Below are 18,182 nucleotides of genomic sequence, written 5' to 3'. Positions count from 1 at the left end.
CTCGCCTTGTCAAGGAATAAATCATTTATTATTATTTCGAAGCAATTACACAAAATCCATTCTTATTCATGATAGCCAATTCTGCTGTCTTTAATTCTTGTTTGATTCGCAATGGCGTGCCTTAAATTGTCAAGTTGTCGCTTGTTATCGTAACGTCTACAGCTTAGTATAGTTACGGTTCGGAAGTCGTAAAGCATACGGACGAAACACCTTTAGGTCCGTATTGGGGTAGACTAATGAAAAAGTTACACAGTTCAATGCAATGCTGGACACACATAAAAAAACAGTATAATTATTTTTCAAAATAAAATTATTTGATGATAGGCAAGAAGCTCAAATACTGTTGATTATTATTTTAATGTTTTTGCTTGCTAGGATACCCATAATTATTTTATTCTTGTTTATCGTGTTCTTCTATGTACCACCTAATTGTATGCGGCTTTCAAAACCAATTAAAAAAAAGAACATGTCATGTGAAACAAATATTATGCACAATAAATACCCAAATATATATTTTTATCATGTTGGTAGAATAATAAAACACAAGTTTGAACATAATTTAATATTATCTTTCACCGCTATATTGATTTGTGTCATCTTCATAGAAAAAAGAATATATTACAGCCGAGTGACTAACGTACCTTTACAAATATAAATATTGATATCTCAAATAACATAAAATTATATACATTTTGTGTTATAGAATCTCACAGCCTCATTGTTCTAGACAATTTCAATTTTAAAACTGCAATTAGAATGTATGCAATGAATTTGAGAGACATTTTGATTTCTTTTATTCAACTTTTCCAAATACACAAACAATGATTACATTATTAGGACACTTGTTACATAGGTTAGAAAAACAAATGTTATACATTCATTTATGTATAATTTTACAATTTTTATAATTTAATCTCGCTTAATGTTTAATTTTTTGAGATTTAGAACATTAAAATAATTTATTTCATTTCATAGTCTCAAAATCGTTTATTGATTTTATTCTCCAGATAAAATTTCTGTTACTTGAGATCTCCATATTAAAATTTTAAGTAGTTTCTGATAGTATATCTAAATTATAACAAATTTGAAGCACTAGCAAAACCCGCGCGACGGGCAAACGTGCAACGAGACAGTTCAACTCATTCCAATAAAAACAATCAACATCATACCGTAAATATTTCAACACCAACAATAAATTTATATTTGTAATGTTTTTTTTTCATGTCAGTATTGAAAAATCTACAACAGAACACAACACTTTTTATTTCTTCAATATAAATGATTTATAAGGGAAACGAAACAATTTTCTATATATTTTAAGTTACCATTTCATTTATCATACATATGTATATATTACTCTGGTTTTAAACGCGTTCATACAAAACTTTTTTTAACTCGATCCTTATCGTTAGTGTTTGAACGCAAAACTAAGAGTGACGCCACACGGCACGACATAGACACTCTTTCGTAACTTCAGGCAATTTTTTATTTTTATTTTGCTTGACTTTACTACGTTACATCAAAACCGGAATATAATATATAAATATTTTAAGTAATATACGTTTTTTTGATAATATTCGATGGTATTCTTAGTGTAGAACAATCGCAAATACATTTTTAACTGTTTATCAGATAACACAATGTGCAGTGTTACAAGTACAAAAAAAATTTCGTGACTAACAAATTTCGTGTGAAACTAACATAGGGCTGCCAGTCGAGCAATGTTCCAAAGTTTTAAAAACTTGCAGATGGCAACCTTAGTATAATTTCGTTTTATAACGAAAACTTTTTTTAGAAGAATACGAATCGATCTATGAAATAAAATAAAATTAACAAAATTTTGTTGTTTTTTTTTTTCAACTATATATACAGCTATCATGGAGCAAAATTAGTCTCACACTATATATTATATTAACTTATTATTTAGCTAACAATATGAGATAAGTATATTTGTAATGTATATACGCTAATATTATCAGAGAATCTAAACGATCTAATACAATACGTACAAATCCTTAATATTGCGACAGATAGATATAAAAAGTTTTGATATATAATAATAATTGATATTGCAAGTCCACGTAAACTAAACTAAGTCCGAAGTGTCGTATATATACCATTTTAATGATTAAATTAAAACTGAAAATCAATGTGTGGACTTTGTTATCGACTATTTATCACTAAAATTATTCACTAACAGCCGCTATATACTTTGGATAGTAATTTATATTAATGTGGCAATACTTTGCGTTCACATACCTATACCGATAATATGATTCAAATGAAGCGCTTACCAAACTTGGCACCAATAAAAATTGCCAAAGTTTCAATGAATACAAAATAATGTCACATAATTCAGAGAGTGAGTCGACTCAAGCTAATTAAATTTAGGATCTAAGAGTTTAAGTTTTTTCTCATCGAATTACAAAGACAGGCACATTTTTGCCGCGGACGCCATTTCGAAATGGCGCCAATGTTCCTTTATTATAGTACTATGTGAACAAAAATAAATATTTTATTGATTGCGCTATTCGAGATAATAATGTCGTTAATTTGAGCGAAAATGTAGACATGCACTCATAACGTTTCTGTAATTCAACGAGAAGAAATGTACGTCAACATACATATCAAAGATTAAAAGCTGTGGTCGATAAAAGTGGACCTTATCGTATTGGAATATGGTCTTTGTTAGCGTGCACTTCTACCTTGATACGTATTTTGATGAAGTTTAATTTACAATAGCAGTTCACGCATTACACGAACGAGCGGAACCCCCACACGCACTCGATAAGGCGACATAGTACACGGTCTGATGAATGTCAAACGCGCATGCAACTTTAAGATTTCATTTATAAAACAAGTAATCTATTCAACGGACTATATCTTTAAACTAGCTACCAAAGAAATATCTCGCGCGAAATGTGGAATCCGTTTCGAAGTCGTATTTGAAAAATCGCGGGCAAGGAGTCCGCATTCGGCAGGAGACGAGGGGAACGACCGTAGCCCGACCGTAGCCCGACAGTTGCCGACGGGTGCCGACTGCGGACCGACGGGCCGGCGACTAGCGCGCACTGCCCGACTTACTGTGCGAGATGAGCCACTGCAGCGTGATGTCGATGTTGTCTTTCTCCTTGCACGAGATCGAGTAGCAGCAGATCTCGCGGTCCTGGATAGCGGAGAGGTTCCTGGAGGAGGAGACAACAACAAGGTTCAAACGTTATATAATATTACTGAACGGTGCTCAATCTGTCCATCTGTGCATTGCCGACATTATACGTTATATATAAACAATATATAACGTATATATAATCTGTGACTTTCGCATCGACAAGCCCGTACCTCGAAGTATTGATGCTTAAATATACATAAACATAAGCTAGCTAAACCCGCAGCTTCTTCCGCGTAGACTGTTGTTTGTGACCCACGTACTCGTCGGGCTATCTTTATGATGACGGATTAAATAAAATTAACAAATAAATTTAAATAATTCGGAAGTTAGTGTATTGGACTATGGCCTAATACTTCTCATGCTAAGTGGAAAAGCTTTTAAAGCTAAACAGGGCTGATTTTTTAGATATTGGCGCCATTGTGCCATTGAAATTACGTTTTATCTTAATGCATTATTTGTTTTAATGCAGGATTTACTTAAATGAAATACCCAAATGGCACAATTCTATCTTTAAAAACCAAAGAAACCTCATCCTAGCTTACATTTAAACCATACGCCTAATCATCTATTATAATCCTTTTGTAACGTTTGTTACACCATTACTGTTACCGTAACAGCCTGTGAATGTCCCTGCTGCTAAAGGCCTCCTCTCTTCTTTTTGAGGAGAAGGTTTGGAGCTTAATCCACCACGCTGCTCCAATTCGGGTAGGTGGAATACACATGTGGCAGATTTTCAGTGAAATTAGACACATGCAGGTTTCCTCACGATGTTTTCCTTCACCGTCAAGCATGAGATGAATTATAAACACAAATTAAGCACATGAAAATTCAGTGGTGCTTGCCCGGGTTTGAACCCACGATCATCGGTTAAGATTCACGCGTTCTAACCACTGGGCCATCTCGACGTATGATTTATAGTTGTATAGTAAGGTATGTATAGCATTACATGCGCTCGATGAGACCGTGCTCGTCGAGAGCGTGCGGCAGGTCCCGCTTGTTGCCCAGCACCAGCACGGGTATGCCGGTGAGCTGCTGTTTCTCCAACAGGCTGTGCAGCTCGTTGCGAGACGCCTCGATCTTGTCCGGGTCCGCGGCATCAACCATATACCTACAAATTTTATGTCAGTATAATTATTGATCATCACTTAAATAATCTGCCTCTATATTTATAATCTGGTTTATATTATTGTAGTAGACATACCAGAATCTCTGTCTTCCATATGCGTTATAATTCAAGATGTTTTGTGTAAACATTGAAAGGAAACCTACTTATCTTACGAGGATTTCCGACAAGTGTATCAAAGTGATACAATAGAGGTCCGCAATAGATTAGGGATTTGTCAAATTATTAAAAAGTACTAAATTGTCTATGATTTAACCCTAATATCTTTGATCTAGTACTGACAGGACAAGGCTATGTGTATAATGCCGGATAAATGTCATGACATATAGTGACAATAAAACAGATACAAGTTTCGAATACTTAATAGGAAAGCTGTCCAAACATTTAATCAAACCACATTAGAAAACAATAAAATAGTTTGTAAACATACTTCATTTACTAATAATAAATAAAAAAAGTGACTCCGCATCTATGGAATCTATAATCACATAGTGGTGGACTAGTTTTCCAGAACCAGATCGTAGACAATTACAACTGCTTGTCTGTGAACTAATAATAATTACAAAGCTTAATAATGCACTTACACTATAGCGTTGACTCCTCTACAATACCTTTCCCACATGGAACGGAACCTTGGCTGACCACCTATATCCCAGACCTATGAAATAAATAAAAAATCACTTTTGCTTATAGTAGAAATATCTGTAATTACTGCCACAGTGAATATTATATTCAGATCCATTGGCGGGAGGAGCATTTACGGAAAAAGATAGATTTTACATTATAAGCAAATACCTATTGAGTCTATTTCAATGGTCAAAGTAAAGATAAAAAAACCTTAGATTTACAAATTCCTAACCAAAACGCTCTCCTATAATAATTCACTATAAACAATTCTTGATTAACTATATTATTTATTTAAAATTTAGTCCCAATATTCAGATAGCAACTTCACCAACATTCAACAGCATTTTTCATGAATACATTCAAGCAAATATTCAAAGTCAAACTTATTTACTCATGTTTACACTTTTTTTTTAAAGAATAGGAAAGCGGACGAGCATATGGGCCACCTGATGGTAAGTGGTCACCAACGCCCATAGACAATGGCGTTGTAAGAAATGTTAACCATCGCTTACATCACCAATGCACCACCAACCTTGAGAACTAAGATGTTATGTCCCTTGTGCCTGTAATTACACTGGCTCACTCACCCTTCAAATCGGAACACAACAATACCAATTATTGCTGTTTTGCAGTAGAACATCTGATGAGTGGGTGGTAACTACCCAGATGAGCTTGCACAAAGCTCTACCACCATTAAATACTCCTGTCATTGAAGTGATGAATTTGCTATTCCTATTAAATATTGAATTTGTATAAAATTAAATAATGATTTTATTCTTGAATTTAACCCTGCAAATACTTTAATTCTTGCCGATTTTTTAAATTTATATATTGAACTAAAATAACATTAAAAAATAAGGCATAGTAGTCAATAGTCAATACAAAATTATATAAATAATAAAAGAGTATATGGGTAGTTAGTATTGGTCGACTCCACACAGGATATACAAATTTGTTTGTATATAAGTGATGACATCATTTGATTTGTGAAACAAGTCTGTTTCCTTAATATAAATCTGTTAATTAATCAAAAACAATTAACAATATAACAAATCTTTTATGTTTATATTAAGGGGGCGGATTATGCTACTGGGCGTAGTAATAACTTATTATATGCTTAAATTGTATTTTTAGTTTATCTCTTGCTCTCTACTTTAACCAATCCCACATGTGTTGAATGAAATTCTATCAAATGTTTATATCAAACCTTTACAATAATAGATCAATTTTTACAGGAACTTTCACAATTTGAAACAAGTTTCATAAAAAAAATGTGTGTATATCATTATCTCACTATGGTACCCCATAATAACTTATATTTAATGCAAACCAAACAAATATATAAAGAAGCAACACTTACTTTAATAGTGACATTGCCTTTTGTAATTTTGCGCATGTTGAAACCAACAGTGGGAATCATGTCTTCACTAAATTGACCAGACTGAAAGAAACAATCATTGTAATAATTAAATGAAACATTTGAATGTGTGTTTTATATTGGACCTAATACAAGAGTTATGAAAGTTAAAATTATAAGAGAACTAGCGCTTTAAGCTGCTTAAAAATTAATATAATTCTTATACTATAGAGAAATAAATTCAGTAAACATGATTTATTCGAACACTAGTGATTTAATTACTGATTAATATAAGCCACTTATAATAATTTTTCTTAATATTTGTTTTTCATGTTCAAACCATAGAAACAAAGGTAAATTATATCACACTATGACTCATTGAGAGAACCGTACAATTTTGCTCAAATTTAAAGTATTTACATCAATGTTGGATTTAAAGAAAATATTTATAAACTATTGTAATAAATCATTTATTAAAGCAATTCCGCTTATAATAAAATACATCCATTATTCGATATTTATAAATTATCTCACGATTTCCCTTTGTGGTTTACAAAAGAAATTTAAAAACATTCAAGTAGCTATTTCATGAGTGATTAATCTCGTAAGACATTTTTTTTTATTTGTTAAAATAAATATATATTGTATTTAAAATGGAAAATATTTGAAAATATATCAGATAATGTAACTTCGTACAATTTTAGTACACAACAAATATTTTGTGATAATACATACGGCAATGACGTTAACAAAAGTTGTTTTTCCTGAATATTGTAGGCCGACCAATGTCAGTTCCATCTCTTCCTTCCAAAACAAGCTTTTAATCCAATCAAGGATGCGATTGATTAAAGCTAACATTTTATTAAACAATCTACTGTATTTATGACTGAAAAAAGTAAAAATTTAATACGCCTTTCAGAAAAATTGCTGGTCTTAACAATTTGACAGTCACCGGTTGCGTTTAGTAATTCCTTCGATTATAACGATCAGTTATTACATGGTTTATTTATGATGAAATATTTTAAATGACAAGGAATTTTAGTTATTAGAATTTCTTTAATATTACATATAAGTGACAAATTTAAATCTTACTAAATATTATTTAATTATCAAGTATAAAAATAGGTAATGTTGCGTGTTCCAAAAAATATATTTTATTTCTAAATATTCATCATCATAAATATTAAATATGTATATGGAATTAGTATATTATAATGTAAGTGATTTTACATTATTTCAGTATTTAAAGTAATATTAAACTAATTATTTTACGTTATAGAAACACTTCCTGAACCTAGTGCTGGCTTTGTATAAGCCCGTCTGTGATAGATACCACCAACTCATCATATATTCTAGCGCAAAATAGCAATACTTAGTATTATTGTGTTCCGGTTTGTAGGTTGAGTGAAACAATGTAACTACAGGCATAAGGGACTTCGATATCCTACGAGGCGCAACCGTCCTAGCGCGCTTTCCGCCCTTGGATATTCTGGCGGATATGTTTATCAACAGACCCTCATCGATCCATGACAATGAAAGTGCGCCCTCTCCGATTGCGCTTAAGGCGTTGAAGTGGCGGGAACCCTAGAGGGCTCTTGCGACTTCGGAGCGATCATGACAGCCTTTGAAACCTGAATTAGACGAAAGCGACGAGTCACCTTCAAATTTACGCAGGTAATGACCAGTCGCGGTTGTTTTGGAGAATATCTATGTAAGATCGGACGCGAATCGAAGGCGATGTGCCACCACTGTGGCTTGGACCAGCCCAGCCCTGCGTATGCGGAGAGGGAGATCGTGGTCTGCGAAGTCGGACCTGTCCCTGCGAGTGATCGTTTCAGCGATGCTCCGCAGGGAATCGTCGTGGAGGGCCGTAACTTCCTTCTGTGTGACCGTCATGGTCCAGAAGGAGACGGCGGAGCGGAAACGGGAAAAGGTGTTCTGAAAGAAGTAACCCTGGGGCTGTGGATACGTGAAGTGGGGCCCCACGTCTTTTATTTCAGATGGCCCTGAGGAGGATGGCAGCTGGGATGGCCATGCGCTGCCGTACGGACTAGCACTAGAAGAGTGTGAAGGGCGAGATTACCTTCCCTGAGAAAAGCTCCACCGAGCCACGAGCGGAGCACAGCACGGGAGAGGACGCGGATGCGTTATATCAACACGATCCCGCAGCCTCTTCGATCCGTGCCGAGGACGGCTATCGCAGTGGTTTTAGTGGGTAAGCATCCCACATAACCCGGCTCCCATGGGGTGGGGCCAATGGGAGCCGGGTACCTTTCTGAAGAAGGTTACCACTGCGTGAAAAAAAGGAACAAGAGACATAACATCGTAGTTTGCAACGTTGGTGGCGTATTGACGATGTAACGGATAGTTCATAATTCTTATAGCGCTAATGACTCTGGGCGGTGGTGACCACTTGCCATTCGGTGGCCATCTGCCATGTAATGCCATGTAAGTCTGGGTGTGAGCTCGAGATTATCGGTACAATAAGTTTCACAAAAAAAAAAAATTAAGCGTTCGTTTTCAATCTTAAATTATTATTTTTTTACATTCAGGTTTCTTTAATTGAAAATATGAAGAATTGCTTTTGCTTGAGGCATTTGCGTTGGTAGCGCCTAATCAAGCAAAGGTACTTGTTATTCACACTTCCAAAAACGCAATAGAACCTAAGCAAAATAAAAAAATAAAATTTGCTTAATTGAAAAGTAAAAAATATTAAAAGAGAAATCGTCATTCATCTACTGAGGAAACATAAGTCTGATTTCAAAAAAAGGAGGCTGTTTTTGTGAAAATTTTAATACATAAAAATAATATTTAAGAGATTCCTTAAAGTGTCCTTAAAAAACGGGATAGAAGTTTTTCTTAATTATTTCGAACAGAGCATCCCCTTTTGACGCGAGTGTTATTGTTACGATCGTGGACAAAACCAAATATCAACAATCAACCAATATAACACAGCTACCGGGACTAGCTATGACCTATGAGCCGATGCTTAGACTCTATCCAGACAAACAATTAAATAAGTAATAATCAAATACCCACAGATATATCTGAAATTTAGCAATTGTATGAATATAACTTTAAATCGTGCCTTTTGTACATACAATTAAAAAGAATGGCGCGCGCTCCTTTTTAAGCTGACATTGCTTATCCACCTTTTCTAGTATGTTTTACATAATCCAAATATTAATATAAAAAAAAACTTATTAAGTATCTTTTTTCATCAATGGAAAATGAATAGCTAAATATAAAAATAAGTTAAAAATATTTATGAAAGTACTCATTTCATAATTTCTGAGCTTATCATTAATATATATTCCAGCTATTTTAAATATAACAATGAGAACCAGACGCGCTTAATTTCAAACGAAAATCGCAAAGACATAAGTTTACGTAAACGCGCGAGATGTACAGCAATTTAAAGTAAGCGAAGGGGTGTGGGCCGCGGAGGCGCATTTCAGTTACGTGTAGGCGAGCGCGGCATTAACACAGAATAAAATAGCAGCTTATGTACCTACTTTATACATAAAATATTTTTAAGTAGTAGGTATATAGACGAAAAAAACTGCCTCGTTGGTCTATAGACTAAATGGAAAACCGCAGACCAGGAGGTTTTGGGTTCAAATCCCACGTCGGGCCAACTAAAAGTTATTGGTTTTTATGTGAAAAATTCTCAGTAGCAGCTTGTAGATTGGTAGTTAGAAGTGTTTACACTTCTGTGCCTTGGAGAGCACTTAAAGCCGTTAGTCCTGTACCTGAACTCTTTCCGGGCGTGTCGGATTGCCGAACCATCGGATTATGAGAGTAAGGGAATAGAGAGTGCACCTGTGTTTGCGCACGCACATGTGCACTATAATATCTCTTGCGCAGTTGGCTAATCTCTCTTGAGATTTGCCACCGTGGCAGAAATCGGTCTGGAGGACATTATTATTATTATTATATTTATTATATTACATATATTATATAAAGAAAAAACTTCTCATGTCGTGTCTCGTTATATAGAGCACTTAAAATAAGTTAAGGATTCCTATATAACACCACTGGTCACAAAACGTGCTAAGGGGCGAGTATTTTTGAAGGATACAATCAGAAATGCGATTACCTGAAGAACCGACTATCTTTGTAGGTGTAGGGAGTAGGTGAGTAGGTAAGTAGGTGAATTTCAGAGCGGAAGTCACGTATCGGCGAACACAGAGTTGGCCAATTGGCACCCTCTACCAAGAATCGGATGAGGTAGAGAACCAGAGCTTTGGTGCACCTTGGGAAAGACGTTTAGCAGTGCACTACGATTGGCTGAATGATGATTTTATTATTTTAGGTATAATCGAACTAGTCGTTCAAAGGTTCTTATGCTGATTAAACTATAATTACATCAAATTAAAAAACAAACGCGCGCGTTATGTTATGTGAAGCAATTTAATTTTTTTTTTGTTCAAAGGTCAGGAATATTTTTGAAATTTAAGTTACACTTACGTCTTTATTTTTTTTTTCATAACATTCATGGATAATATTTAAAATCTTTTTTTTCTCGCAGTGGAAGCCTTCAAAAAGGTACCCAGCTCCCTTGGGAGGAATCGGGTTATGTGGGACTCTTACCCACTAAAACCACTGCGATGGACGTCCTCCACATTGATCGGAGAGGTTGCGGGATGGTGTTGATATAACGCTTCCGCGGCCCCTCCTATATAAAAAAGCTAGTATTACTCAGCGCACATCGATAATCATTCGTCACGTAATGCAGCATGTGTACAAAACAATAGAATTTACTCTTTATTGTGATACATATTTACACATATTTTACGAACACTAGCATCTTAAATTTGGTCCGTTTCTTTTGTTACGATTGAAACGCAATCAATTATATACACACAAATACAATTGAAACGACAAACAAACAAACATATAGCTAATCACGTAGTGAATAAAAGATAGTACACAGTGAAGAAAAATACTCTTTTTTATGCTTATTAATGTTTTGTTTATTATATATACAATATATAATATTTAAACCATTTAAGTATAAGTAACTATAGAAAATTTTAACTAAGTAGGTATTTGTGATATAATTTAGTAGTGAATACTTATTACCGAATTAAATATCTTTGATAAGGTTACTTCATGACGCTGACGCTGCAGGTGTAGACCGTAACTTTGGTCAATGATTTAATGTTATTGCACTGAATACAGATCTAGTGATAATGATCGAATATCTTAATTAATAATAATACTTTTTTTTAAATTAATATTACTAATATTATAAATGTGAAAGTGAGTTTGTTTGTTTATTTGTTTGTTATGCTTTCACGTCTAAACTACTCAAACGATCATCATTAAATGTTGCATAAACATTGCCTTTGGTGACATCATAGCAGAAAAGGACATGGGTATCTTACACGCGAGCGGAAACTTAACTAGTAATAGTATAAGTGCGAGAGTAACTCTATCAGTCTGTTACGCTTTCACAGCTTAACGACTGCAAGCAGAAGCAGGCTTGAACGCCAAGGTAGTATTTACTTATCGGAGTATTTTTAAAAACTAATAACTGCCTTGAGCCCCAAACATGCGGCCGAAAAATATATATGAATAAAACAAGCTATTATGTATTCGGTTATTCAAATTAGGCGAATGTTATCAAACGCATCCATAATAACCTGCACATTTGTTCACCCGTGCGGCCCGTGCTATATTTTGACGGTGGCGGTCACATGACTACAGACTGACCGGCCGGCATCGACTCGATTCAACTTTACGATCAGAATCAGATCCACCGCGTACGTCTCACGGCGCTGACGTCTACAAATTACGTACTATAAAACAAAAACAACAACAATCATTTGAGTGTTTGATTAAAAATTATTATGGTTAGCAAGGAGCTCACCTAAATAAAGTGTTTATTGATTAGTGTTGTGCCCATTACGGGAACAATGTGACAGATAATTAACGAATAATATTCAGTGAATAGTGTTAACATAGTGATATAACACCTTATTGTTGTGTTAGAATTTGAATATGGAATCACATCATTATTGGGAAGAGAATGGACATGCCGTTAAGTACGACAAGTAAGTAATTCCACATTGTCCTGACGAGAAATATAGGGAAAGATTTAAATATAAAACATGGGTCAACATTAGTACTGTATTAGTTGGTTACTAAAAGAAGTAATTATATTATAGCTTCTAACATAGAAAACATAGTATATGAACATCAAAATGCCTTTTAATATATAAAATGCATATATATATATATATATATATATATATATATATATATATATATATATATATATGCATTTTACTATCTAGATTCTAGATACGCTTTCAAGGTCGTTCTTTCACATATCCGATCAGTTAAAAGTTTTACCCCTCGCATAGCAACTAATTTTATTTCAGACTGAATACAATATATCTATAGTCAAACAGACTTCCGATATGAATTAAATATCATTTCGTTCTTGTTTTATATCGTACGAAGTAACCTTCGTACGTAATTTTCTTGAAATAACAGAATAATATTACCCACATACAATAATTTCGGGAATTGAATTGAAAAAAAAACATTATTTTATATATTGTATTGCGTTAAATTAGTACCTACAATTTTATATCATTATGTAGATCCACAGGCCATTATGAACAATAAAATACATTTAAGATTGTATAAGTCGCATGTTAAATAGATTAGTACTTAGCTAAGAGGAAACTCAACGATAAAATAAAACCACAACAAAATGTCCGTCGATAAATAGTAACCTAATTATAATTAACGTCTGAAAGTATAATAAATATTTTAAAATCCTCTGCTACGAAACCTGTTATTTATTTTAAATAAGCTAAACACAAGATTGCTTCGCTCGAATAAATATGATATGATTATTTTTTATAATACTTCAAAATAAGTGCTAAAAAGGCATAGACGTTACAATCTAAACTACTTCTAACTTCTATGGTAAAAAATCGAATTAGTAAGTAATCGAATTATTCCGTGATTAAAAAACAAACATCCAAACACACGATCAATCGCAATTTATAATATTACAACCTAAAATTCTTGTAGTGCACTTTACTTGCTCGTGAATAAAATAATTTTAATGAATATTTCGCTCAAGATAACATTGATGTCATTTGTTAAATCAGGTCACTCGCTCTAAGATCACGTCATATTCGTTTTACGGACAACACGCTTGTCGTTTGTTCAGATTTTTTAAAATATTCATGTAAGCATTGTGAAGCGTACTAGTAGTAGAATATTTCGGTTATTATTTACTAAAAATGTTTAAATTTACTAATTTTTTTTTAATTGTTTCATTTTAAAATAATCAGAAGAACCACTATCCAGTCTGCCTACCTATTTAAAATTAAAAATAAATAAATTAATTAACACACAATAATATGAAAAAAAATGCAGGTATTAGGTAAAAAAATAGCCTATGTCTTTCCCTGGGGCTCAAACTTGCTTCAAACCAAATTCCATCACAATTGAATCAGTGGTTTATCCGTGAAAGCATAACAGACAGACGGATATACTATGCATTAATAATATTGGTATAGATAAGTTTCTTTCACTCTAGAAAACAATCTTAAGTTCATAACAAAAATTTTACGATAAGAAAACGATACAACTTTGCTACAATTTATATTATTTTTTATTCCAACTTTTAAACATTGTGATATTGATATTAATAGTTTTAAACACTTACACAGTAATTATTCATATTATATAAGCGTAATTGGTTTTAAATACAAGACAAATTAGAAGTTAACCTTAAGATAGCAAACGTAAAACGAAGTAGTGACCTATACGTATATACCTATATGGAAGATGGACGGATGTGCTAGGGGTGGCATGACATTATGTGCATTTTTTTTTATTTTTATAGAATAGGAAGGTGGACGAGCATATGGGCCACCTGATGGTAAGTGGTCACCAAACGCCCTTAGACATTGGCATTGTAAGAAATGTCAACCATCGCTTATAGCCAATGCGCCTCCAACCTTGGGAACTAAGATTTTATGTCCCTTGTGCCTGTAATTACACTGGCTCACTCACCCTTCAAACCGGAACACAACAATATCAAGTATTGCTGTTTTGCGGTAGAATATCTGATGAGTGGGTGGTACCTACCCAGACGAGCTTGCACAAAGCCCTACCACCAGTATCATGAAAACAAATGCATGAAAGCATGAAAACAAATTAGGATACGAATTATGATGATTATCGTATTTTAATTACACAAAGTCTATGTAAAAAAAGTGGCAAAATAATAATACGTATAATTAAAAAAGTTTTGGTAGTTATATTGTTAACAATGTTAATTTAACATTACTATTATTTATTGAGCCGAGACGGCCTAGTGGTAAGAACGCGTGAATTTGAACCGATTATCGTGGGTTCAATCCCGGGCAAGCACCAATGAATTTTCATGTGCTTAATTTGTGATTATAATTCATCTCGTGTTTGACGGTGAAGGAAAACATCGTGAGGAAACCTGCATGTGTCTAATTTCACTGAAATTCTGCCACATGTGTATTCCATAAAACCGCAATGGAGCAGCGTGGTGGAATAAGCCCTAAACCCTCTCTTCAAAAAGGGAGAGAAGGCCTTAGCCCAGCTGTGAGACATTCACAGGCTGATACTGTTATAGTGATATTCTCTCACTTTCGTAATCCGATAAGACGACATCGACACGAATGCACAGATATTGGGTGCAGCATCAAATGTATTATGCTTTCCAAGGCATGAGTATGTAAACGACCTCCATCCAAACTTGGGAACACAATAACTTTACACAAATTAAATTTTTACTACAAAATGTTGTTTTGTTAATTTGTTAATCACGGTAGTTCCTAGTGTGATTAACAAATTTTATCAATGCAAACTTTGTATCTAATAAATACTTAAATCTAACTTGTAGTTCATGAGATAAGCGCGTTCAAATACACAAACTCCAACTCTATTCGATGATAAAATAATACTATACGTGACTTGCGGTTTGACTCTTGTTCAATTTTGCTTTGCGTGTATGCCATATTTGTTGTTATAGTGTTTATGGATAATCTATGGCAAAAATTATTATTATTAATTTCAAAGAATGTTCAATTATATAAACTCGCCAGTTCTTTAAGGTTCGTTAAAAAAATAATAAAGAAAATGTTTGATATTAATACTTTAAGGTATATAAAAATATCACATTGTACAATTTTCTATTCAAATTTATTGAATACAAAAAAAAAAAAACAAATATTATGTTAATACATATCTATAATATTATACTATATAAGTTTGATATTTAATATTTTAATAAATAAAAAATAAAATTTTATTCATCCATGCCCGTGACAGTGAATGAATATTTCTTGAACCAATTAGTAATGGAACAATTAATGTTGATGTCAGAAAAATATCGATCGATAAACATACGATACGCACCGCACTACGGTATTTTGTTATTTGTGGCGAAAGCGCAAGGCAAAAATAACTGAACACGTGATGCGGGGCCGAAGAGCGCTGCACGCGCATAACGCCGGCCTCCACACGCCGCGCGAAACGTGACCGCACACACACTGACACAATGCACCACTGTAATCGCACGCGCTTGAACTTACGCACACTACTGCATTTTCACAGCGCTCACGTTCGTATCGCCTGACTTGATGCCTGATTACCGGCTAGGGAATTTCTACATTCTATAATCTAATATATTTAAGACGGTGGTTTTTTTAATATATATATTAATATAATACAATTACGTAATTACGTAATGTTTATCGCTCACACTTTTAATGTTTGTAAGTAGACGATAAAAATTTGTAAGCAATGTACAAAGTTAAAAAATATATCAAGGTTTTCCTCTAACAGTGACTGGTGCCTTTAATTATTCTGCTGGAAATACATGTGTTGCAATATTTATGACATCTGTGCTGACACGTGCATTATTATTATTAAATCAACAAATAACGATCATTTTACACCGGTTTTGATAGTCACGATGATACATTGTATAATAAATATATTTTCGTTTGCAAAATGTTAGTGGTTATGAAACACATTTTGCAGTATCGACTATATTACGTTGTTATAGGCACGTAGTTACGTTATAGCCTCGGGAACTATGATGTTTTGTCCCTTGTTTGTAGCTAGTAATAGAACAATCCTATGTATTGCTAATATATGTAGATGGAACCTACCCATACCACCAAGTTAAGCGAAATATTAAAGAACTATTTCAGGAATAACCTTCTCTTGAATGTCACATGCTAAAAGTTACTAATAAAGTATGATACAGACGGATGTAGGAATGTTGTATTTAAAGCGTGTATGTAAACGTGCGTCGCAGATACATTAGCAAAATGATTCAACGGTTCTGTGTTTGTGTCTAGTTTGGTAGTGCACACTTATGTAATACGGTGTGAACGACTGAATTGCTGAATCTAAGCTTTTTTTTATAGTATAGGTAGGCGGACGTGCATATGGGCCACCTGATGGTAAGTGGTCACCAACGCCCTTAGACATTGATATTATTGATAAAAATTGGTAAAAAAATTAACCATCGCTCACATCACCAATCTGTCACCAACCTGGGGAACTAAGATGATATGTCCCTTGTGCCTGTAATTAGACTGGCTCACTCACCCTTCAAACTGGAACACAACAATATCAAGTACTGCTGTTTTGTTGTAAAATATCTGAGGCGTGAGTGGTACCTACGCAGACGAGCTTGCACAAAGTCCTACCACCAGTAAAGCCTTACCACCAGTATCAGGTCTTATTTTTTTTGTGTCGATTGCTTCGCTGATTTTGATAATTATTATTTTTATTTAATCGGTAATATATTATATAACGCGTCCCGTGTCAATATGAACAAAAAACACCCTGAAAAAATTAGGGGTAATATATGAAGGGTGAGTGAGCCAGTGTAATTACAGGCACAAGGGACATAAAATCTTAGTTCCCAAGGTTGGTGGTGCATTGGCTATGTAAGCGATGGTTGACATTTCTTACATTGTCAATGTCTAGGGGCGTTGGTGACCACTTGCCATCAGGTGGCCCATATGCTCGTCCGCCTTCCTATTCTATAAAAAAAAAGACCGAGTTGATAACCTCCTTTTTAACATCGGCTTAACAGAATCTTAAATTAAAAACTGGGATGCGTAAAAAGCGCATAATCCTTTCAATCAACATGTCTGTCATTATTTATTTTAGATTTTTAGAACAGCTTATAAAGTTTGCGTTAAAAACTAGCGATACTTCATATTTTTCTGTCGTGCCACAATAATCTAATCGCATCAACCTAAGATGTAAGCGTATTTGCCTCGTTATATTACTAATTAACTCTGTTTTGTTAAATAATCTCTAGTATGATGGTATCTTAAAGATTAAGGAGAAATGCTGTTTTCGCAACATGAAATTATCCATACACAAACTAAACATTTCGCTTTAGTGTTTCGCCAAAATATAATCGGAAAATATCTATGTATATGTATATTTGACAATTTCTTTCCCCTAATCGTTATTCAGCTGTTTAAAACAATACAAAGTAAATGACGCAATAACAGATTAAAAAGTGAAGAATCGAGAGTTCTGCTTGATATCAGCATCGGCTGTCATTATTTTTGATTGATCGTACAAATCATGGAATTCTAAATTAAAGTACAACACGTGTTATTTTTTATGACTAAAATATATTTGCTATAAATATAAGAATTTTATAACATTTTTGTTATAAATTTACGAATAAATCATTATTATTAATTAATTTATTTTTAATTGTTTTGTATTTAGAAACCTATTCCGGGAAATACTCGTGATTGTGTCCGTAATATAACCTCCCCACTGTTCCCGTGGGGGAAACGCGTAATGCGTTTTACCAGCGTAAAAAAGAGTTACGAGATCTAACACAAAAATAGCAT

The 18,182-nt window shown here is 33.9% G+C and overlaps 2 protein-coding genes across 5 annotated transcripts in view; one reads left to right on the top strand and one right to left on the bottom strand.

The window, feature by feature from the left end:
- Window positions 1-547: 547 nt before the first annotated feature.
- Window positions 548-7,225, bottom strand: LOC126768571 (ADP-ribosylation factor-like protein 8). Its single transcript, XM_050486760.1, has 5 exons — window positions 7,012-7,225; window positions 6,280-6,360; window positions 4,877-4,950; window positions 4,116-4,277; window positions 548-3,185 (listed from the first exon to the last, which is right to left on the bottom strand). The coding sequence occupies exons 1-5, from the start codon at window positions 7,132-7,134 to the stop codon at window positions 3,062-3,064; spliced, it is 564 nt and encodes a 187-aa protein (XP_050342717.1). The 5' UTR covers window positions 7,135-7,225; the 3' UTR covers window positions 548-3,061.
- Window positions 7,226-12,018: 4,793 nt separating this feature from the next.
- Window positions 12,019-18,182, top strand: part of LOC126768517 (transcription factor cwo) — a 29,566-nt gene continuing 23,402 nt past the window's right edge. For 2 of the 4 annotated variants that reach the window (XM_050486679.1, XM_050486678.1), the window contains exon 1: window positions 12,019-12,335. In XM_050486679.1, coding sequence (XP_050342636.1) covers window positions 12,283-12,335 — 53 coding nt within the window. In that variant the 5' untranslated portion in view covers window positions 12,019-12,282. The remainder of the gene's footprint in view (window positions 12,336-18,182) is intronic. The other 2 variants (XM_050486680.1, XM_050486681.1) reach the window with 2 other exon arrangements.

The sequence above is a fragment of the Nymphalis io genome, chromosome 5 (assembly GCF_905147045.1).
Source record: "Nymphalis io chromosome 5, ilAglIoxx1.1, whole genome shotgun sequence".
NCBI classification, from domain to species: Eukaryota; Metazoa; Arthropoda; class Insecta; order Lepidoptera; family Nymphalidae; genus Nymphalis; species Nymphalis io.
This window is presented reverse-complemented; position numbering and strand designations above follow the sequence as displayed.